Source organism: Megascapheus bottae, chromosome 11, assembly GCF_031878675.1.
Source record: "Megascapheus bottae isolate mThoBot1 chromosome 11, mThoBot2.hap1, whole genome shotgun sequence".
In the NCBI taxonomy this organism is placed as follows: Eukaryota; Metazoa; Chordata; class Mammalia; order Rodentia; family Geomyidae; genus Megascapheus; species Megascapheus bottae.
Window position 1 is genome coordinate 39001329 of NC_143519.1, and position 21345 is coordinate 39022673.

The 21345-nt window shown below is 40.5% G+C and overlaps 1 protein-coding gene and 1 non-coding gene across 2 annotated transcripts in view; one reads left to right on the forward strand and one right to left on the reverse strand.

Moving 5' to 3' along the window:
* Vwa8 (von Willebrand factor A domain containing 8) overlaps positions 1-21345 on the reverse strand; it is a 281874-nt gene that overhangs the window by 21673 nt on the left and 238856 nt on the right. Inside the window, 3 exon segments of the mRNA XM_090342080.1 lie at positions 8952-9060; positions 15506-15662; positions 19265-19373. Coding sequence (XP_090198206.1) covers positions 8952-9060; positions 15506-15662; positions 19265-19373 — 375 coding nt within the window.
* On the forward strand, positions 7641-7745 carry LOC150056920 (small nucleolar RNA U13). The gene has a single exon (XR_016537188.1). It is a non-coding gene; the product is annotated as a small nucleolar RNA U13 (small nucleolar RNA).

Consider the following 21345-nt stretch of genomic DNA (forward strand, 5'->3'; position numbering starts at 1 on the left):
TCTATATAGTACTGAGGACACTACTACAATGAATCAACTTAACCAAAACCAATCATGTGGTCTGGGAGAGACTTGTGATTTTGGCACTGAAGACAGCGTGATTCATGTCAAGTCTTTGCTTGTTTGAGTTGTAGTTGAGCAAGGCTTCCTTTATTACTCTATAATCAAGACAGCTTTCTATTAGTTCTTAACAGTAATTAGAACGCTCACATGGCAATTTTTGTAGGAAGTATAGACATTCTACAGAATAAAGGAAGAAGGGGGCCGGGAGTTTGGCCTAGTAGTAGAGTGCTTGCCTAGCATGCACGAAGACCCTGGGTTTCATTCCTCGGTTCCACATACATAGAAAAAAGCCGGGAGTGGTGCTGTGGCTCAAGTGGTAGAGCTCTAGCCTTGAGAAAGCCCAGTGCTCTGGCCCTGAGCCCAAGCCCAAGCCTGGCCAAAATAAATAAATAAATAAATGAATGAATGAATGAAGGAAGGAAGGAAGGAAGGAAGAAGGATGAGTATTAGGGAATAAGTATATGAGAGTTAATGCTTGACAATATTTCATTTAACATTAGTTTCCACTTAAACATTTCCTATCTCTGTCTCTCTCTTTCTCTTTCTCTCTCTCTCTCTGTCTCTCTCTTCCTCTCTTTCTTTGTGTCTATCTATCTTGCTATTTATTTGTACTACTGAAACAAAATTATTTGCCAGATTAAGAAAACTTTCATTTTGTCCTTATAAAATAAACTGTAGAACATTGGAAATTAACTTAAAGTATTTTGCTGTTTAAATATCTTTCTAAGGCCAGGAGTTTGGCCTAGTGGTAGAACGCTTGCCTAGCATGCACGAAGACCTGGGCTCAAGCCCAGGACTGGCAAAAAAAAATATATATATATCTTTCTGATTATCTGTTATGTTCCAAGATGATCTAAACACTAAACCTGGACTTATATTCAGGGCCTTGTATTCTTGCTCAACTTTTTCTTTTATTCATAGCTAGTACTCCACCACTTGAGCCACATCTCCAGTGTTTGCTTTCTGCTGTTAATTAGAGAAAAGTCTCTTGGATTTATCTGCATGGGCTGGCTCTCAACCTGGATCCTCAGATCTGAGCCTCCTGAGCAGCTAGGATTACGGGCATTAGGCACTAGTACCCAGGCTATTATTGTAACAATTGCATATGTGTTCTTTTGGGGAGAGAGTCTCCTGAAGAAACATGCTCATTCCACATCTTTTTACTGAGTACTTACTGATTCTACAACAGATTGGGCCAGATCATGGCTCTGTAAAATTTAATTCTTCAAGCTGTTTTTGTTTGTTTTTTTGACAATCCTGGGCTTAGGCTCAAGGCCTGAGCATTGTCCTTGGGTAACACAGCACCAATTCTGGCTTTTTTTCTATGTATGTGATACTGATAAATCAAACCCGGGTGTTCGTGCATGCTAGGCAAGCATTCTACCACTAGGCCAAACTCCTGGCCCTAAAATTTTTAAATTCACATCAATATTTAGAATTAAGACTGATTCTGTTAAGCTTGTCAGGTAGATTTAAATTTTGGCATTACCCTTTTAATTTTCTCAGTCTTTCCCCATTGTATTCAACTCCTTCATTGTTTCTTAGCCAAATCTCTTTTAAGTCTGTGTCTAACTTCACATACTCTGAGTTTCTCTGACAAAACACAAAGCAGATGTTTTCTAACTTTTACATTTTCTGAGGAAAAGAGTGTAGTCCAGCATCGTCCTTTCCTTCTGCATCCTGAAGAGCTGTTACTCCACCTCAGTGCTGAGTGCTTCACAAACCCTGTAGCCGCTCCACTTCTTCCGCCCTTATCCTTATATGCTGCAACCTGGCACTGACAGGATGGAGGTCAAGTGATGCATTTCTTCCTAGAGCCAGGGTGCTCTTGCTTTCCTGCCTCTCCTGTTAAGGTCTGTGAATGAGACTAATGGGGCTAACACACACTTGCTAGTCATGCAGTTTCTCAGAAGGCTTACTATTTGCCTTTGCAAGAGACTCATTACACTGTATACAGTGAGTATTCTTCAAAGGTTGTGTGTCATTAGTAACCATCTCTATTTCCTACACTCTTGTGTATTTTCACCCTTTATAGCTTATTGCTGTATTATTCTCTTTTTTGGGGGGTGGATGGGTGCAGGGAGGAAGGCATCTGGCAAAGACCAGGTTAAATGCAAATGCTAATTTCAACTTCCAGGCTGTACTGGTCCAAAATTGTCCTCTCACTGCCACTGACATAGGAAAAAAAACCAAGGACATTGCTGTTCTCTCTGGCATGCAGACATTCCTCAAAATGTCCTCTCTTCCCTTTATATGCTTACCTCATGTGACATACTGCTCTTAGCCTGGGCTGTCCCCTACTTAAATAATCAAAACATTACAGATACAGATATACTCATAGACCTGATATGGTCTTGACTTGGAACTCCAGGTTCACATCTTAAAAACTTCAAGTATCCTGTTTAACATAGTTACAAATGCCTTGCAGTGAGAAAACACAACAAAATCCAGAGCAGACATTTGCTTTTTTCATAAGTCCTACTTCTTCACATGCTTTCAAGTTCTGTCCTCTAGTGCTTGAAACCACCTCACTCGCTCCCAATTTAGTCCTCTTATACTTCCTCCAAACTATGTGAATCCGTTTCACCTTTTCCATTTGCACATCAATTGCAATGTTTCAGGTTCCTATCACTTCTCATCTGAATTCTTAAAGTAATTTTATGTTTGATTTCTGGCTTCCACCTCTTCTCTTTTCTGAATTTTTCTCCCTATGGCACTGTCACTTCCTGAAGATAGACCACATCTGTCGTTTCTCCAAGCACTGTCCTCACTGACTATAGACTCTTTTGTGCCTCCTCAGCCTGGTGCTCAAGGTCCTTGAGATTCATATCCTCTCTTCCACTGCCCACTTCCAAGCCACCCTCAAACTCTGAGCCCTCCTCACTTTGGACTGTCTGCCATCCTGTAAAGAGCCTATGATTCAAAGCTCCTTTGTTTACACTATGGCTTCACAATCTGCAACGTGGGTCAAAGAGAATGCATATGGTCAAAATAGATCGCCAGCAAGTATGAAAGTAGAATAATGAAACATGTCAAAGTCGGCTGGGAGTTTGGCCTAGTGGTAGAGTGCTTGCCTAGCATGCACAAAGATCTGGGTTGGATTCCTTTGTACCACATACATAGAAAAAAGCCAAAAGTGGTGCCGTGGCTCAAGTGGTAGAGCTCTAGCCTTGTGAAAACCCAAGAACAGTGCTTAGGCCCTGAGTTCAAGCCAGGACTGGCAAAAAAAAAATGTCAAAGTTGTATGTGGAGAATGGAAAGGAAAGGGGAAAGTTATAAAAGGAGGTAGATTAATTGGAATACATTGCATGCATGCATGTGACATTTTACAACAAAATCCCCAGTAGAGCAAGTGTATGCTAATTGAAAAAAGAAATTCAACATGCAATTTGACAAAGACATTTAGTGTTGAATTTAATGTTTAAAATTTTGAGTCTGTAATTTGTATTCCATCATCAGCATCCTTTCAGTAAATCATCCCTAAAAGTATTTGTCCAGACTAGTGGAAAGAACCTGGCCCATCCCCACAGAAGCACTGGCACTGCTGGCCTTTCACTTCACCCTTAGAAGACACGGTAGTTACCAAAGGCAACCAGCTGCATCTTCCTGCTCAGACTCGGATGACACTTTCTCTGTGGGTTTCCTCCAACTACACAGCTCACTAATGACTCACACATTTGTCTACATGCATACAGACTTGGTTTATCTGTGTGGTGCTCATCATATTATCCCTTGGATTGCCCTTCTCTTCAGCACCTACTGGATCTTTCTCTTCGGTCTTTGTTTCATCCTAAGTGATGACTTAGTGATGACCCAAGCAATAACTTGATATGTATAGACACTTAGCTGATTAAATTGAAATGGTCTATTTATGTATCAGGTTTTTTTGCCCCTCAAGATTAAAACTTTGATTAGGAAGATGATATCTTATCAGTTTTGCTGCTTTCTATGCCAACCATAGGGCATACCACATGGTTAGTGATCAAAAACATGATTTATATGGACAAAAGTTCATTTTGAAACATGAGAGGAAGAGAGAACATAATTATAGGTTCATGGAGATACGCAGCCAATGCAATCACAGAAAGGCTAATTTAGTTAAGACAGAGGATGAAATTACTGATGGTAGATTAAAAAGCATTAGAAAGAAGATATGATTTTAATCAGTGGTTTTCTGTGGGAATGCATATTTTGTTCTGTTAGGGAATGTTGCAATCAGACACTGGGATTCTGAACTGAGTATAACTGATGTATTTAGAAACTTCACTAGTCTAATAAGGAAATCCTTGCTATGGATTCAAGAAAGGAAAAATGATCCGACAATCAGACTTGTATGATATTCATATAGAATCTGATCAAGAGGCCAAGGAAGGTTACTGGGGGTAGCGATATTAACTGAGGAGAATGACACAGGTCTATGTTGAGGCAGACATTTTCATGGATGGCAACAGCATTTCCTGTTCTTCAAATCTCTCAGTCCAGCCACCTAGAACCAATGCGTGGACCTGAACCAGGGCTTTTGGGAAGTCACTCAAGTAAGGAGAATAATGAGTTGCTAGACAGGATTGCCTATGCTCACCAAGGAAACACCCATGATTATTGGTTTACACAGAAACCTCAAAATAGCTGAAAGATTTTAGCCAATTAGAGGATCACAGGACTGGCAGAAGACAGAAAGAAAGGGACAATTCTCGTTCTATGTCCATTCTGGGGCCCCCAGAATATATTTTATTACATGTATTATATATAAATATATTACATATTATATATTATTTATTTATTTTTGCCAGTCCTGGGGATTGAACTCAGTGCCTGGCAGCTGTCTTTGAGCTTTTTTGTGCTCAAGGCTAGTGCTCCACTACAGTAACATTTCTGGATTTTTCTCAGTAGTTTATTGGAGAAAAGAGTCTCACAGACTTTCTTACCTAGGCTAGATTCAAACTGCAATCCTTAAATCTGAGCTTCCTGAGTAAGTGCATTTTCTTTTTCTTTTTCTTTTCTATCTCTCCTTCTTTTCTTTTCTTTTTCTTTTTTTTTTTTTTTTGGTGGGTCATGGGCCTTGAACTCTGGACCTGGGCACTGTCCCTGAGCTCTTCAGCTCAAGGATATCATCCTATCCCTTGAGCTTTAGCCCCACTTCCCATTTTCTAGTGATTAATTGGAGATGAGTCTCACGGTCTTTTAGTGCCTGGGCTGGCACTGAACCTCAATCCTCAGATCTCAGCCTCTTGAGTAGCTAGGATTACAGGCGTGATCCACTGTGCCTGGTGAGTAAATGTATTTTTAAGAAGCCCTACCTCCCTAAAGGAGACCTAGAAGGCCTACATGAGAGTAAGTCCCTTATGAATTAAAGATCAAATAAGATAGTTTTTTTTTAATGCTGTATTGGCTGGGTGCCAGTGGTTCACTGGTCATATAACCCATGACAAGTTAAACCATCTGTTTAATCTTCAGTGTCCTTATTTACATAGTGGAGGCAAAACATCTATATTTCATGGTTTCCAACTATGAAATGTAGAAAATAATATATACAAAGCCATTCACGATTAGCACACAGATTAAATAATACAATAAATGTACAGTGCTTAACTGCATATCTGCTTGCAATCCAGGCCAATCAATATGAAGTAGGTACAATAAAGATAATGCTGAAGCTAATCCTCCTGGAGAGAAAGCTATGCATGGGACTGTTTAAAATGGCTAACACTGATCATCTGAGGTAATCTTTATCACTACTCCTTAGTTTTCATTTCCATTTTACAGAATCCAGTCTGTCTGACGACATGCTGGCACTATTAGCCAGTAAGTAATACTGAAACTGAGAAGATGATGATGATGATGATGATAATGATGAGGAGGATGAGGATAGAGGTGTTCTGGATAATGCTGACAATGCAAGTGCCTACCAGAATGTCTGGCACATGATAAATGCTCGATAAATGCTTGTTGTTATTATTATTATGCTGAATTTTTAAAAATCATAATTTATAATTCCTAATATTATTTAAACCTATTTTTCCTCTCTCTTTTTTAGATTTCCATGGAAGAAGAAATAAAAACTTCCCCAAATAATAACTAGTTTTAGCCAGGTGCCAGTGGGTCACACCTGCAATCCCACTACTCAGGTAGCGTAAGTCTGAGGATGGTGGTTTGAAGCCAGCCCAGGTAGAAAAGTCCCTGTGAGACTCTTATCTCCAATTAGCCACTCAAAAACAGGAAGTGGTATTGTGGCTCAAGTGGTAGAGCACTAGCCTTGAGCCCAAAGAGGCCCAGGGACAATGACCAGACCCTGAGTTTCAAGTTATACAACTGATAAACAACAACAACAACAAAAGCCCTAGTTCTTCTATTTGAGAATACTTAGTAATTCACTAACTCAATTCCTTTAAGGATTTGTATTAGGTATAAGGATTTGTATTTGGTTTTCTGTCCACTTCATCTTACCTGCTGCTTGCTCTCATAACCTTCAGTGTCCTTTCATTTCTTTTTTTTTGAAAGAGCAAAGCAAAACTGGACTTCATTTTTGAATATGGTCTCATGCCTGTGATGTCTGCAGAAAAATCCTTTCTTGATGCCAAACACAAGTTTTGTTTGTATGCTATGACTTGGAGTTGACTTCTCTTGTTTGGCTGGATTTAATAAACCTAATGCTATTTTGTTTTATAAAGTTGACATGCAGATTAAATGTTCTGGTACTTGTAAAAGCAACTATACCATGGAGTCAAATGAAAACATAATCCAATACATAATCCAGGTAAGGAATCTGATTCTTTTAGTTAAAAAATATATTATTTGGCCTTTTCTAGTATTATAAATCCTCGACTGGTATCTTTTTATCCAGAGGATAAAATCTAAAGGATTTTTTTTTGCATATCTTCCCAGCATTGGGAGCTATCTATGATTTACTGTCCAGGATTCTGTGAGTCTCCTCCCTCCCCACCTTCTCCCACCCATTCATACTCTTCTCAGTCATACTGAGTATTCATTGTGCTCTCTCTTATCCCTGAATACTTGTACTTGATGTTTCCTGTGTCTGGAATGTCTCAACCACGTAGGAAATTCCTTAGCATCTCTCAAGAGTGAACTCAAGCATCACATTCTCTATGAAAGCTTTCCTTACTTGTCCCATTTCATCATCTATAAACTTTTCCATATAACCTAATAAGTCATTTATTTGTCTTTTTGGAGTTCCTTCTTTGAAGGTACAGGCCTTGTTTCATCTTTAACCCATATCTAATGCCTGGTGCATTAGATGAATGATTAAGTTGGACTCATTCTTCAGTCTCAGTATAGCATTCAACTTCCTGTCCCCTATGAGCCTTGCCTGGAAGCTCAGAGCCCATCTGGCAGTTGTCCAGATCCCCTCAAGGCCTATGGCAATGAATATTTGCTAAGTGGGTGCCTACAGAAAAACATTCTATCATGGGAGTCATTTATGCAATGTATAAGAGACCTTGTTTAATCCTAAGTAACTCCATATAGAGCAAAATTGCTTCTTATATTCTATAGATTTTGAAATTAGACATTTTGCAAATCATGCTATAGATCTGTCCTCTTGAAATGACAAAACTTTGAGGATCCTTGTCCGGTTCATAAGTGTGAGGATTGGACTGTCACGCACTTGTGTGCCATGTGCCACCCTCTAAACCTTGTTACGACGTTGGCACAGTACCCGTCTGACATGAAAAGTAAAAGAAATGACAAAACTTTCTTTAATCTGCTGACAATTTAGATCTTTTGAAAGATAGTTTTCCCCCAGAGTTTAGGGTTAAGACGATGCATCAAAACTACATCACAGAACTTCTAGCCCACACATACCTCTCAAACAATAAGACTTCCCTCAGAAGAAGAGTTACAAATAAGAACCAAAGAGGGAAAGGGTTAATCATGTTCAAACCCTTGATGTAAAGGAAATATCAGAGTAGAGAAGTATGGAGAAGTGGGGCATGTCCCCTTTTTCCTTGAAATGAGGCTTTATTTAGACTAAATAATTCAGTCAAATACGTCACTTGGGACTACTCAGACCTTCCTTAATTATTGGTGCAAATTGCCTAGAAATAATATTCTCTGCTTAGGAAATAGAGGAACTTGTCAGTCACTTTTTAAAAGGAGACGTAGCAGTTATCCATTGATTCTGTGGAGCCAGGAGTTTTGTGCAACTTTGAAAGGTTAGGTTGTAGAAGGGGCGGACTTGGGTGGAGGAGCAGGGGACCAGGAAAGGTACACTTTGGATAATTCAAAATGCTCATGTGTTTCTCCAGTGACAGCAACATGATTTTTAGGGAGAGATTTCTACTAGTAACTTTCCACTGGAGGTGAGATATTCATAGATCTTCCATGAGAGGACTCAGGAAGTTGAGTGTCTCTTTAGGGTAATGTTAAAATTACTGTTTCCTGGACAGGAGGAAAGAAAGGTGAGGTCAACTATATTTCTTTGGAAACTAAACTGAGGATGCCATGACATGAGTTTATAGCTTTATGCAGACATCCTGGCACTGGTTAATTTTTTTTTTTCTGATTCATTGAGATAACTTTCTCCAACATTCATTCATTTATTTATTTATTTATTTATTTATTTATTTATTTATTTATTTATTTATCATGGGGCTTGAAATCTGGGCCTGGGCACTATCCTTGAGCTCTCCAGTTCAAGGCTAGTGCTCTACCATCTGGGCCACAGCACCACTTGTGGTTTTCTGGACATTAATTGGAGATAAGCATCTCATGGATAGGTCTCTAGGCTGGCTTTGAATCTCGATCCACAGATCTCAGCCTCCTAAGTAAGCTAGGATTACAGCTGTGAGCCACCGCACAAGCTCTCCAACTGTTTTGGGATAAGTCTAGCTTTGGACCCAATTTATTTCCTTGGTTTATAAGTGAGAGATTACCTGTAGATTATCCAGAATGATCCGGAGGGAGTGCACCTGACGTCGAACAGCCCCTGAAAACCTTTCGTAGGTGGCGGCATCATATTCACTCATTTGGATCTCCTTTAGCCTGGAACCAGAGTGGGAAAGAAGACAATGGCTTACATCATGTTCCTACAGTATCTGACTTCTCTCACTTTGGCCATGCTGATTGACTTGGAGAGGAAAAGGAAAGAAGAGCTGTCTATAGAGATGACTCCAGATTCAAAACAGGGTAATGTTGCTGGGTGCCAGTGGTAATCTTTGCTACTTGGAGGCTGACAGTTGAGGACCAAAGCTTGAAACCAACCTAGACAGGAAAGCAGATGAGACTCATATCTCCACTAAAAAGCTGAAAGTGCAGCTGTGGCTCAAGTGGTAGAGCTCTAGTCTTGAGTGAAAAATCTCAGGAACAGTGCCTAAATTCAAGCCTAGGACTTGGCAAAAAGAATTTTTAAAAAGGGGGAGGGAGGCTAGGTGTAGTGGCTAATGCTTGTAATCCTATCTACTCAGGAGGCTGAGATCTAAGGATCTCCGTCGGTTCAAAGCAAGCCAAGGCATTAAGGAATGAGAGACTCTTATTTCCAATTAACCACTAAAAAACTGGAAGTGGGGCTGTGGCTCAAGGGGTAGAGCACTAGCCTTCAGCTGAAGAGCTCAGAGACGGTGTCCAGGCCCAGAGTTTAAGCCTTACAACTGACCAAAAAAAAAAAAAAAAAAAGAAAAGAAAAAAGGTGGGATGTCTAATGATGGGATGGTAAATGATTAACAAACTGCATTCTACAACAAAACAGAAACAATAAAACAGTCCTAATTTGCATTGTGTATTTAACTGTTTTATCGTATATACATTCTTATCCTGACGATTTCAAACTCCCAACAGTGGGGTCATAGTCTCTGCTCTATGGTACATGGCTGCCATATCCCAGACGATATATGTCAGTAGCTGAGCAGTTCATGCAACAAATCTCTAGGAGAGTGCTCACCGGTTTCTTTTAGAGACTGTAGCAAGTGAAGTTAATGTGTCATCATGCACCCTTATGTGATGGTTTGAATATGGAATGTCCTCTAGAGCCTCATGGGTTGAACTCCCCATCTGGTGGTGCTAGTTTTGGAGGTGTTAGAAACTTTATGATGAGGGTACCTTTGAAGATGATACCTTGTCCCAAGTCCTTCTTCTCTCTCTGTGCCCTGTCCACCAGGAAGTATGTGAGACCCAGTTCACCAAACACACACCTTGGTGAGCACTTCATGATGCATGCCTCCTGCATACAGGTATGGTGTATGCCTGTATATGTGACATATGAGATACATCACGACGTTCTGCTACACCATGGCCCAGTGGGCCAACACAACAGAGCGAAGGAATATGGACCAAATCCTCTAAAATCATGAGCTAAAACAAATCCCTCCTCCTTTAAGTTGTTTCTTTTTCTGTTTCTGTTTCTTTTCTTTTTTTATGTGGGTCATGGGGCTTGAAGTTCCTGAGCTCTTCAGCTCAAGTCTATTGCCCTACGCCTGGGCCTGGGTGTTGTCCCAGAGCTCTTCAGCTCAAGGCTACTGCCCCACCCTTGACCCAAGCCCCACTTCCCATTTTCTTTTTCTATATATATTTTTTATTGTAATTAATAGAAGGATTACATTATATTCACCAGATAGAAGGTGCATTACTTCACATACATTGATACCCTTTCTCATGTCTTCATCCCAATTTTCCTCCCCCCACCTCCACCCCTCATCTTGTTTTCCTCCCTTCCCTATCCAACTTCAAATAAGCAAATATACATATATACAATATATAAGATAACCAAGTGAAATACTGCAACAATATCAGATAACCAAGAGACAACAAAAGAGATGAGAGATAACATAGTACATTAAGGACAACAATCACGCGCTATATGGCTTTTGTTTCAATATCCTGGAGGTCCTTTCATTTAGTGTCATTCTATATGGCCTTGTGTATCTAGGTTTTGTTCTATTGTAAATCTCTGCTAGGAGAGCCCAAGGTTTCTACTGATTATGACAAATGAGGGAAACCATTGAGCCTATGTTCCTTTGAGTCTGGCTTACTTCACTTAATATGATTTTTTCTAAGTCTTTCCATTTCCTCACAAATGGGGAAATGCCATTCTTTCTGACAGCAGCATAGAATTCCATTGTGTATAAATACCACATCTTGTTGATCCACTCATCAACTGTGGGGGATCCCACTTCCCATTTTCTAGAGGTTAATTGGAGATAAGAGTCTCAGGTGTTTTTGTGCCCAGGCTGGCTTTGAACATTGATCCTCAGAGCTCAGCCTTCTGAGTAGCTAGGATTACAGGCATAGGCCACAGCGCCCAGTTTTTAAGTTGCCTCAAGTGGTAGAGTAGTAGCCTTGAGCAACAGAAGCTCAGGGTTCAAATCTCAGGACCAGTCATAAACAAAACAAAACAAAGCAAAATATACCATCTGTGATGTGCTTTATTTTTTCTATACTATTCTTTGGGGGTTAAGACCACATATTGATTTTCTTCTTTAAATCTCCAATATATAGGATACCTCCTGGCACAAAGTGATGCTGAGTAAACAATACTGAACACTTTGAAAACACAGAAGTACAGAAGTCCACTGTAACATTTGAGTGGCTGCTTCCTGAGGTGACATGTCCAGGTGGCCTTCTCAATCTTATTAACTATTCTGAAAAGCAACAAGGTCTTCACACTGAACAGTTCTTCTCTGTTTAGTTTTGGCAATGTCTGAATGTATCTACAAATCTTTGCTACATTCAGTTAGATCTCAAGTTGTCTAGGCTGACAGAAACTGGGCACAGTGAATGCTACAGAATATGCCACCAATCCACTTCACTGTGTTCTTTCCTCAGCAAAAGAGATTAACACTGACTAGAAAAAATTCTGATCTGTTGCAGTTGGGGGAGAAATTAACTGGACAGGAGAGGGAATGGAAGATGAAATACCTGCATGTGTGTACACGCTTGCATGTGTGTGCATATGTGCACCACAGGTACAACACAGTATGTATTTGAAAAAGGAAGCCAAGCAGGGGGTGGGGGGGGAGGAGGGAAAGTGGAAGAAAAACATGGACAATGTTCTTCTTGAACAATGTTCAAGAAGTAATATACTCACTACCTTATGAAAGCAACTGTAATCCTTCTATACATCACCCTGACAATGAAATAATTTTTTTAAAGAAGCCAAGCAGCATGTATGTAGGTCACTTGCAGCAGAGTGGTCTTTGTTGAGAGGTCTGAATTAAATCTACTCACAGGGATATTTCTAGGACAATCGCATTGTACCCCGGGACACATCACATGCTATTTTAATGATGAAGAAATCTGGAAATCATATTCTAGATTTGTCAGTATTCACAAACACCACCTACAAGATGTAAAAAGCAGATCACTACTTCTAAAAACTGAGGAATGCAAAAAGGAATGGAGAATGAAAGCTGGAAATTGAAGTCTCTAGGTTAGGGAAGTCTTCCATCACTAATATTCTCAAAGCCACACAAGCTAAAAATACATCTTTGTGCCTCTTTTACTCTGCTTAAAACTGCAGGGCACAGCTTCTTCACATCCTGGCAATTGATGTGAATGTACTGCATTTTGTTGGCACAATATATTGTTTAAAGGGTGTATTTATTGTGACGTAAGAGTCTGGGAATTTTAGCTTTCATTTTACTTTTTCTTATATGTTAGACATAACTACTATAATTTTGAATCAATTATGAGGAAAACCAATGTAAGTTGAGATCTACTGTGTGAGACTGATTAGTTTTGCAAATAGAAGTGGAAGCAATTTCCACAGCTAGGGCCCATGCTAGGTTTCTTACATGTGTAAACTATCTCACTGCCTATTTCATTCACTTTTTCTTGGCACAATGTTTGTTACATGTTATGCATGTCTTATAAATAAACACTGCGTTGATCACATGAGGAACCAATTAGTAATATTAGGTTCTTTGAGACAGTAGAGTTCACTGTCTGGCTGACGTCTAGAACTGTCTCACCTCAGCCAGTCTCTGATCTCAAAGTATTAAAGTATGATGATGCTATTACAGTCAATGCTGGACATTTGTGGAATTTGTACCTGCAGATTCAAGTAACCTTGAATTGAAACTATTTGAGCTAGTGACTCACTCCTGTAATCCTAGACACTTGGCAGGATAAGAATCAGTGAAACTCAGTTTGAGGTAGGTCTGGGCAGAAAGTTTTGTGAGACCCCTTCTCACATAACATAAGCAGTGACGCACCAGTGGTTCACATTTGTAATTTTAGCAACCTAGGAGTTTGAGATCTAAAAATGTGGTTTGAAACCAGACTGAGTAGGAAAGTCCCTAAGACTCCCTTATCTCTAATTAACCACTAACCTCCCCTCCCCTCTGCCCTCCCTCCTTCTCTCTCCATTTCTCTTTCACTCCCCTCTTCTTCCTTTCTTCCTTCCTTCCTTCTTTCCTTTTTTTGATGGTACTGGGGTTTGAACTCAGGCACTTTATTGCTTGAACCAGGCATCTTTCCCTTTTGCTTCAACTTTTTGGTGTTTTCCCCCCCCCCTTTTGTCCAGGCCATGATCTTCCTATTTATGCTTTTTGCTACAGCTGGAATGACTGACAGTCACCATAATGCACAGCTTTTTCTGTTGAGATTAAGACTCATGAAGTTTATTTTTTGCCTGGGCTGGCCTTGAACTTCCCAGTCTCTGTCTACTAAGTGTGCACCATTATTCCTGTTTTTTCGATTTTATTTTGTGTTTGAAAAGGTCCCAAAGTAAAAAGCTCAATGTTTTTCAGCAGTTCTAAATGGAATATTTAACAAACAGGTTGAAAGTCCTGCTTCTACATGAAAGTAGAAAGCAACATTTTTTTCTTGGTGTTTTGCTGTGACCCTGTCCTTACTTGGATCTATTTTCATTTTCCCCTTCATTTATATCCTTTTGCACTTCTTTTCTTTCAATCACCTTATTAGTATTTACTTTTACATCAACTGAGAGATTTTTTTTTGCTGCAGTTTGTAGTAAAAGGTGCACTCTTTCCACTTATTCCCTTGTCCACGTTCTGCTGCCTCTTTTGTGTCCAGTAAATCCAGTTATCTTATCCTATGATCTCTCTCCTTTGTTGGACAATGATTCTTAATAGAACAGGCTCCTTATCCCTCATGGCAATGGAGGAGGAAAAGGCTGTATACTTGTGTCCAAGTGCCACTGACAGTCTTTCTCCATCCCTGTGGACACTTGTATACCAGATTGCTCTATCTGCTTGTCTGCTTTGGAAAACAGACTAGATAATTACTTGTGAGAACTTGCTCCTGGCAACAATAACAACTCATTAGTTGGGAGGGGAGACTGATGATGCATATCTAGTTATTAGGTTCTCTTCCCTAATGGACACTTACTATTCATATGAAATGTAGAGCAATATTTTAATTCCAATAAGACTTCCAACTAATTCTCTTCCTGCTCCGTTTTCTTAGCTGGGGTCTTGCTATGTAGGCCTGACCTGATTCTAGCTGAAATCCTTCCACCTCCATCCTGGGATGGCAGGCGTGCAGCACCATGCCTGGCCTTTTGACCTTTTTTTTTTTTTGGTAGCAGTTGAAACTACTTCCATTCCTAAAATGGCTTTCTATCATCTCTCTGAGGAGGGAGGGGAGAAGGAAGGCCCACTAGTCTTTTGTACCAGAAAAGCACAGTCAAGACACAGTGAAGACAAGTACATTGTCGAAGGTGTCTAAGGCAGCTGCAGAAGAGTAGAGGGCTATCCTCTTGCCTCTAAGGACCAGGGGATTATTTACCTGCTGGGACATCCAGGCTTTCTTGAGGGTGTGGCTGATGGGACCTATATTTTTGTCTCTATTGTGTTGTACTGTTTACTTACAGGATGTGAAAGCACAGCACGCAATGTAATAGCAGATGTTTTTATGTGGGTGGAATTGCATATCACACATACTTCACCAAGCTTTTTTTTCCCCCTGAGTGCACCGAGCTCCTTTTGTTGAACACAAAAGTATAAAATTTGTATCTCAAACCACTAAGTCCCTCAGTATAAATGGAGCTATGGCTGGTTCTTTGGTAGTTTTCACTTTTAGCTGAAGCACACATGTAGACTTCGGTGAAAACATCATGTGGATTCCTCTTACTTTTTAGATGGATCCAAAATAGGCCCGAACTTTCTACCCTCTGAAGGTCAAATCCACCTGGATTTCAAGGCCTCACTGGCTGGCATGGCCTCCCCATGCCACCTCACTGCCCATCTGTTTCATCAGCACCATTCTACCCCGTACCTCTGTGGACTGTGTTTTCCCTTCCTGGAAAGTTCTACTGCTTTCCTTCTAACCTTCAAATTCTGGCTGTGAGGAAGCCTACTTTTTATTAAGCTCACTAACTGTGCACGTGTCTAAAATGTCAGAGGGTATAGCCTCTGTGCCTTAGCACTGTGTGTGTGTGTGTGTGTGTGTGTGTGTGTGTGTGTGTGTACATAGGCTTGCGTGCACATGCATTAGTCCCCAGTGCTGTTCTGTGTACAGAAAGAACACTCACCTCTGTTGAAATGCTCTCTGGCCCATTTCTCTTGCAGCTCTCTTGACCTCCTCAGGAACTGCATCCTTCTCAGCGTCAGAGATCTGATACACTGGGTGTCCGGCATCTAGGCGGTAAGGGCCTCCTTTCCCCCCCAGTCCTGCAGTGTCTCTTCCTCCTAGAAGGAAAACATGGCAATCTAGACAGCAAGTCTCAACTTGGTCTATGAAACAAAAATTAGATCATGTCTTTAAGATGGTCCTGAGAGGTCTATTAATTGTATTTAAGTAGTAATTTAAAATTCCAATAAATGTTATTTTAATGTTATTCCGATAAATGTTATTATCCAATAAATGTTACTCCAACAAATGTTGTCTCCTTGTCTAAGCTGATTTTCCTTTCTTTCCATTCATCCAAATCCTACCTATGTTTTAAGATTCAGTGTAAATATTATGCTATCTTATCTGATGCTTCTACCTCACTGGGATCAATACTTTTGTGCTCTAATTGTTACTTTTTTTTTCTTTTCTCACCTATTACATGTTAGGAGGTACCTATTTTATATTTATGTTCATACTATAGCTCCTATAGGAGGGTTGTGAATCTTACCAACACTCTATTTGTTAATTATTTTTCTCTAAGATACTGATGCATTTAAACAGAAGATAACATTTCCTTTGTTTTGCAAATAATAAAAATGGTGCACAGACATAGATTAATATGTATCTAGGACATACAAACCCTCAGCCTAATTTTGATTATGTTCTAAAATCTAAGTGCCAGTGATGATATATAGAGATTCCCTTCTTGAATACCTGTTTGTTAAACACATCATTTAAAATATGATGTAAAAATCAATGTAATAAATTCTTTAATTAAAAAAATGGTACACAGAGAGGTGAAGTCCCCAATTTGTGACCTCTTTTGAATCCGGCCTGGCCTGGGTGCTGTCCCTGAGCTCTTCAGCTCAAAGCTACCGCCCTACCCTTGAGCCAAGTCCCACTTCTCATTTTCTAGAGGTTAATTAGAGATAAGAGCCCCAGGTTCTTTTGTGCCCGGGCTGGCTTTGAACCTTGATCCTCAGATCTCAGCCTCCTGAGTAGGTAGGATTACAGGTGTGAGCCAATGCACCCGGCTCTACTTTGTGGTCTCTTTATCACTATCTTTTTTTTTTTTTTTGTGCCAGTCCTGGGCTTGAGCTCAGGGCCTGAGCACTGTCCTTGGACTTTCTCAAGGTTAGAGCTCTACCACTTGAGCCTCAGCACCACTTCTGGCTTTTTTCTATGTATGTGGTACCGAGGAATCGAACCCGGGTCTTCGTGCATGCTAGGCAAGCACTTTAACCACTAGGCCAAACTCCCGGCCCCTCTTTATCACTATCTTAAGTGTAGATTTGAAGCCACTTACATGAAATATTGACTTTAAATTTTGAATAATATATAGTAACAAACAAGCTACTCCTTTAAGCCTTATTTTCCTTTCTTGAAAAGCAATAATAATAATAATATGGAGAAATTATAAGTATTAGAAATAATATGTGGGCCAGGAGCATGGCCTAGTGATAGAGTGCTTGCCTAGCATGCACGAAGCCCTGAGTTTGATTTCTCAGTATCACATACAGAGAAAAAGCCAGAAGTGGTACCATGACTCAAGTGGTAGAGTGCTAGCCTTGAGAAAGCCCAAGGACAGGGTCCAGGCCCTGAGTTCAAGCTCTAGGACTGGAAAAAAAAAAGAAATAGTATGTGCAAAGTACCTGGACTGTAAGGACCATGAGCGCAGAGCTGCTTTTATCATGACTGTAAGCACAGAGTGACATACTGTTCATATTACCTCCCCAGGGCATGCACAGCAGTACTCATGGATAAATGTTCCTCAGCAGTTCTCATTCAACCCTACAGCTTCAGAACAGTCTTTCAAAATGAATTCAAGTTTACATGCTTATAAGTATATGTCATGTACTATTGCATGAGCAGTTTATGTTAAAATTACTTCTATGGTACAACTATGTATTTAAAAACCCAAATAATTAAAAAAAGGTGTCTTTGAGCCAGACTGGTAATATTTTAAGAAGTAGAGGAGACATTGGCTAGCTAGAAAGCATTTGTCTTGTTAAAATACGCTCAACCTCAAAGGATGGTGATGCCAATAACCAAAAGTGGGTGGAGATATCAAGCTAAAGTAGGTGGGGATAAGCTAAAGCAGGCAGGGACAATGAGCTAAAGTAGGTAAAACAACTTGTAGAATGCTCAGTCTTGGTCCTGACTTCTTTCCTCCAGAAGGTATTACTTCAGTCTGGGCAGAACATGAATCTGACTTAATGCTTCCTGGGCATTTGATGTCATTGTTTTGGTAAAGGAGTGAAGGATCCACAACCATTAGTAGCTAAGTGATGACCAAAATGAGTCATATGGTCCCGCAGGGAAGTCACCCTAGGGTAGAAAGCAGATGAAAAGAGTTCCTTATGGTAGCACTTTCCATAGCTTTTACTTCACACTATGTATGTGAAAATGCTTGCTGTGGGTTCTGAGGCAAAACTTCAAGTTTGGACATCCCAAACCCATTTATAAGGTAAGGGTTAAGTGAGCTAGGAAGGGGCCCTAATGATGGAAAATGAATCAAATGACTTGCTGGACCAGCAACAAATTCAATACATAGAATTCTAAGGGAGGAAACAATTAGAGAGAAAAGACTAGTTGAAGGCAGGGTGCCTTTGAACAATTAGATAATAAACAGCTGGGGGAGGTAGACTCAGGGTCTTTGGTCTGGACAGATACAGGAGCTAGTAGAGTCACAATGAATAAAAAGAACTTTCACTCTGAAGTAGTCTACTTTCAGGGAAGTTTACATCTGTTAGCTCATTCCACAATGCATTCCACATGGATTAAATCTTACTGGCTTGTCACTACCAGATCAAAGGACATTTTCTAAAAATAGCTGTTCTTTAAAGCTGATGCTTGATGAGTAAACAAAGTAGGCAAGAAGTCCTCAAGCCTACTTGACAGCACATTGTCTCAGCACCGAAACCCATTTCCTGTGGGATGTCAAGGCCAAAGGTGCAGACCATCCTGAGGGAAGGTGAAGCATGCAGAGCCCATGCCAGCACTGCTCACAGCTGAGATAAGCCCAGACAGTGTGCACAGTCTGGTCCTATTCCTGGGGCCAGCAGATGTGTCTGCTCCAGCTACAGGGAGGAAAAAGGAAGACGACAGTCGTGGGAACAATGGTCTAGTCAGGCAGCCAAGAGGAAGGAATGGACCACAGCTATCCTTACAGACCACCAGTGACCCTCTTATCTCAAAGTCTTGCATCTTTACCACACTTCTCAGAGTCAGAGGTGGATGACAAGGATCATTTCTTTTCAAAGTCAGTAGCTCAAAAAAGAATCTGCTGTAGGTTTCTGGCACAATCCCAAAGGCATGGAATTTAGAAGGGAGTAACAGTTTAATGAATACATTCTTCAGGCTAGCCATTGTGCTCAGTGCTTTCCAATCATAATCTCATTTAATTCCCACCATGACCTTTGTGAGGCAGATTCTTTAATTCCCCCTTCACTGATGAAGCTACTATGAAAGGGTAAGAAGGATCTTAGGTCGTTGTATAACAGGCTCTGTGGAAGTTGGGATGCCACACCAGGTTCTGTGTATGTACTGATGTTTTGTGGGACTGAGGGCAAGAACAGGACTGACTGAATGAAGGAGGAGGCTGAGGAAGGCTGCTGGCCTCTGAAACTTTGCAGGAAGCCTTGGGATGTGTCACAGAAGAGAACCCAATGCTACTAACCTGTTCCACCAGCCCAAGTGTTGCCACCCACATGGGGCATGTTGTCTGGATCCTCCTTCCCGTGCTTGGGGGAGCTCACATCTTCACCACTATCTCTGTTGATGGTTATCTAAAAATGAAGAATTGAAACATGATCACTACGTGGGGCTGAAACCAGGCTTTTAAGGCCTTAGACCCAAAGAGACAATTTCAAGCTAGATCTGGCCATTCATCCCTAGATGCTGCCTAAAGAGAGATGGTGAAAGGCAGAAAAAAAAGATTCATTACACGGTAGCCATAGGAAGATAGCACTTCAGTACATCTGCAGACTTCTTCAGAGGTATAAACATTTGCTTTAGGTTGATGGGGAGATTGGGGGCAAGGGTGAGAAAGGGATATGGCTTGGTAGTACATATGGCCTGGTTGTAGATATGGCCTGGTTGTAGATATGGCTTGGTTGACCATCGGGGCTCAGTCTTTGTCCCAGGAGGAATTCTGGAGAAGTTGTTATCATTTTATTACTGGAATGGAAACAAGGTAGTTTCCTGTCTTAGATTGCTTGCTTTATCTGAATCTTTTCTTTCCTTCTGCAAACAAGGTGATTGCAAAGGGACAGCAGCACAGAATACAAAGGGCACAGATACAAAGTTGAGGGACTTTTATTTAATTCACATGACCCAGCAAGAGCAGCTTTTAAGTTGCCACTTATATAACCCATCAGAAAGTACTGGACAAAATTCTTCCCCTTAAGTTCTGAAGTTATCTTAATACCTTAGGCTATAAGACATGACAGGTGCTTGTATTGGCACAAAGTTTCTTCTTCAGATTTAATAACCATTTAGTTGGAAGGAGATGAATTAAAAAATTAACAAAGAAAGGAAAGGTTGACTGGAGGTGTGGCTAAAGACAGAGTGCTTGCATAGCTAGTGGGAAGCTGAGTTTAGTCTCCAATAAAACACACACACACACACACACACACACACACACACACACACACACACACACACACACACACACAAATGAGGAATGGTAAACAGAATAGTTTTTCTATCACTGCTTGTTCCATTTTTAGAATTTTCAAACTTGCCCTTGCACTGACATGATGTGATCAAGTAGAAATTTAGTCAAAACCAGATGCAATTGATGAATAATGGGACTAGTTTGCTTGTAAGGAGTTTCACTCTTTCACAAGCCAATTCTATAAAAGAAGTTCCAGTATTAGTTTAAGCAGCAACAGTTTAATTGAAGATAACTATTTTGCACATTATTTCTCACTTCAGTGTGTGTGTGGGGGGGTGGTATGTTGTTTAAAAATAAATAACTCTAGCTGAGTATGGTGGCTCATGCCTGTAATCCTAGCTACTTAGGAAGCTGAGATCTGAGGTTCAAGGTTCAAAGCTAGCCTAGGCACTAAAGTCCAAGAGACTCTTATGTCCAATTAACCAGTAGAAAATGGGAAGTGGAGCTGCAGCTCAAGGGGTAGGGCAGTAGCCTTGAGCTGAAGAGCTCAAGGACAGAGTCCAGGCCCAGAGTTCAAGCCTCACAACCGACAATAAATAAATAAATAAATAACTCTGAAAGAGGTATGAGAAGCAAGTTCCTATGTGTTTAGTAACTTTGTTTTTTTTTTACCAACATCAATTATTTCCTGCAGACATTTCGCACAATCCAGCCAGTCTGCTGTGAGAATACAGCATTTTGAGAATAAGTATGAAAAAGATGGCAAAGAAAAAGAATCGTCTTTTCCAGTAACCCTCTCCAGGTCCCTCCTAAATTATGCTTTTGAAGTCACAAAGATACCTATAATGGTCATCAAGGAAGTAGAAAGTGGCTGTAGATTTCTGGCAGAAGGGAGGTGGCATGTGTTTTGCCGCCATATGCTAGGCCAGGCCATCTGCTGGGAAGTGGTGTGCTTATATTGCCTGCAGATAGCCCCACACCAACCCCAAATGAGAGCTGAGAGATGCTTAGTCAAAAATGACTCACTCTTGACAAAAATGACCATCAGCCAAACCCAGATTTACTCCCCACAAACACATAAAGTTAGATTCCAGGGAGAGTTCATTAAAAGCGAGGCATCTGGGGATTAGCATAATTTCATG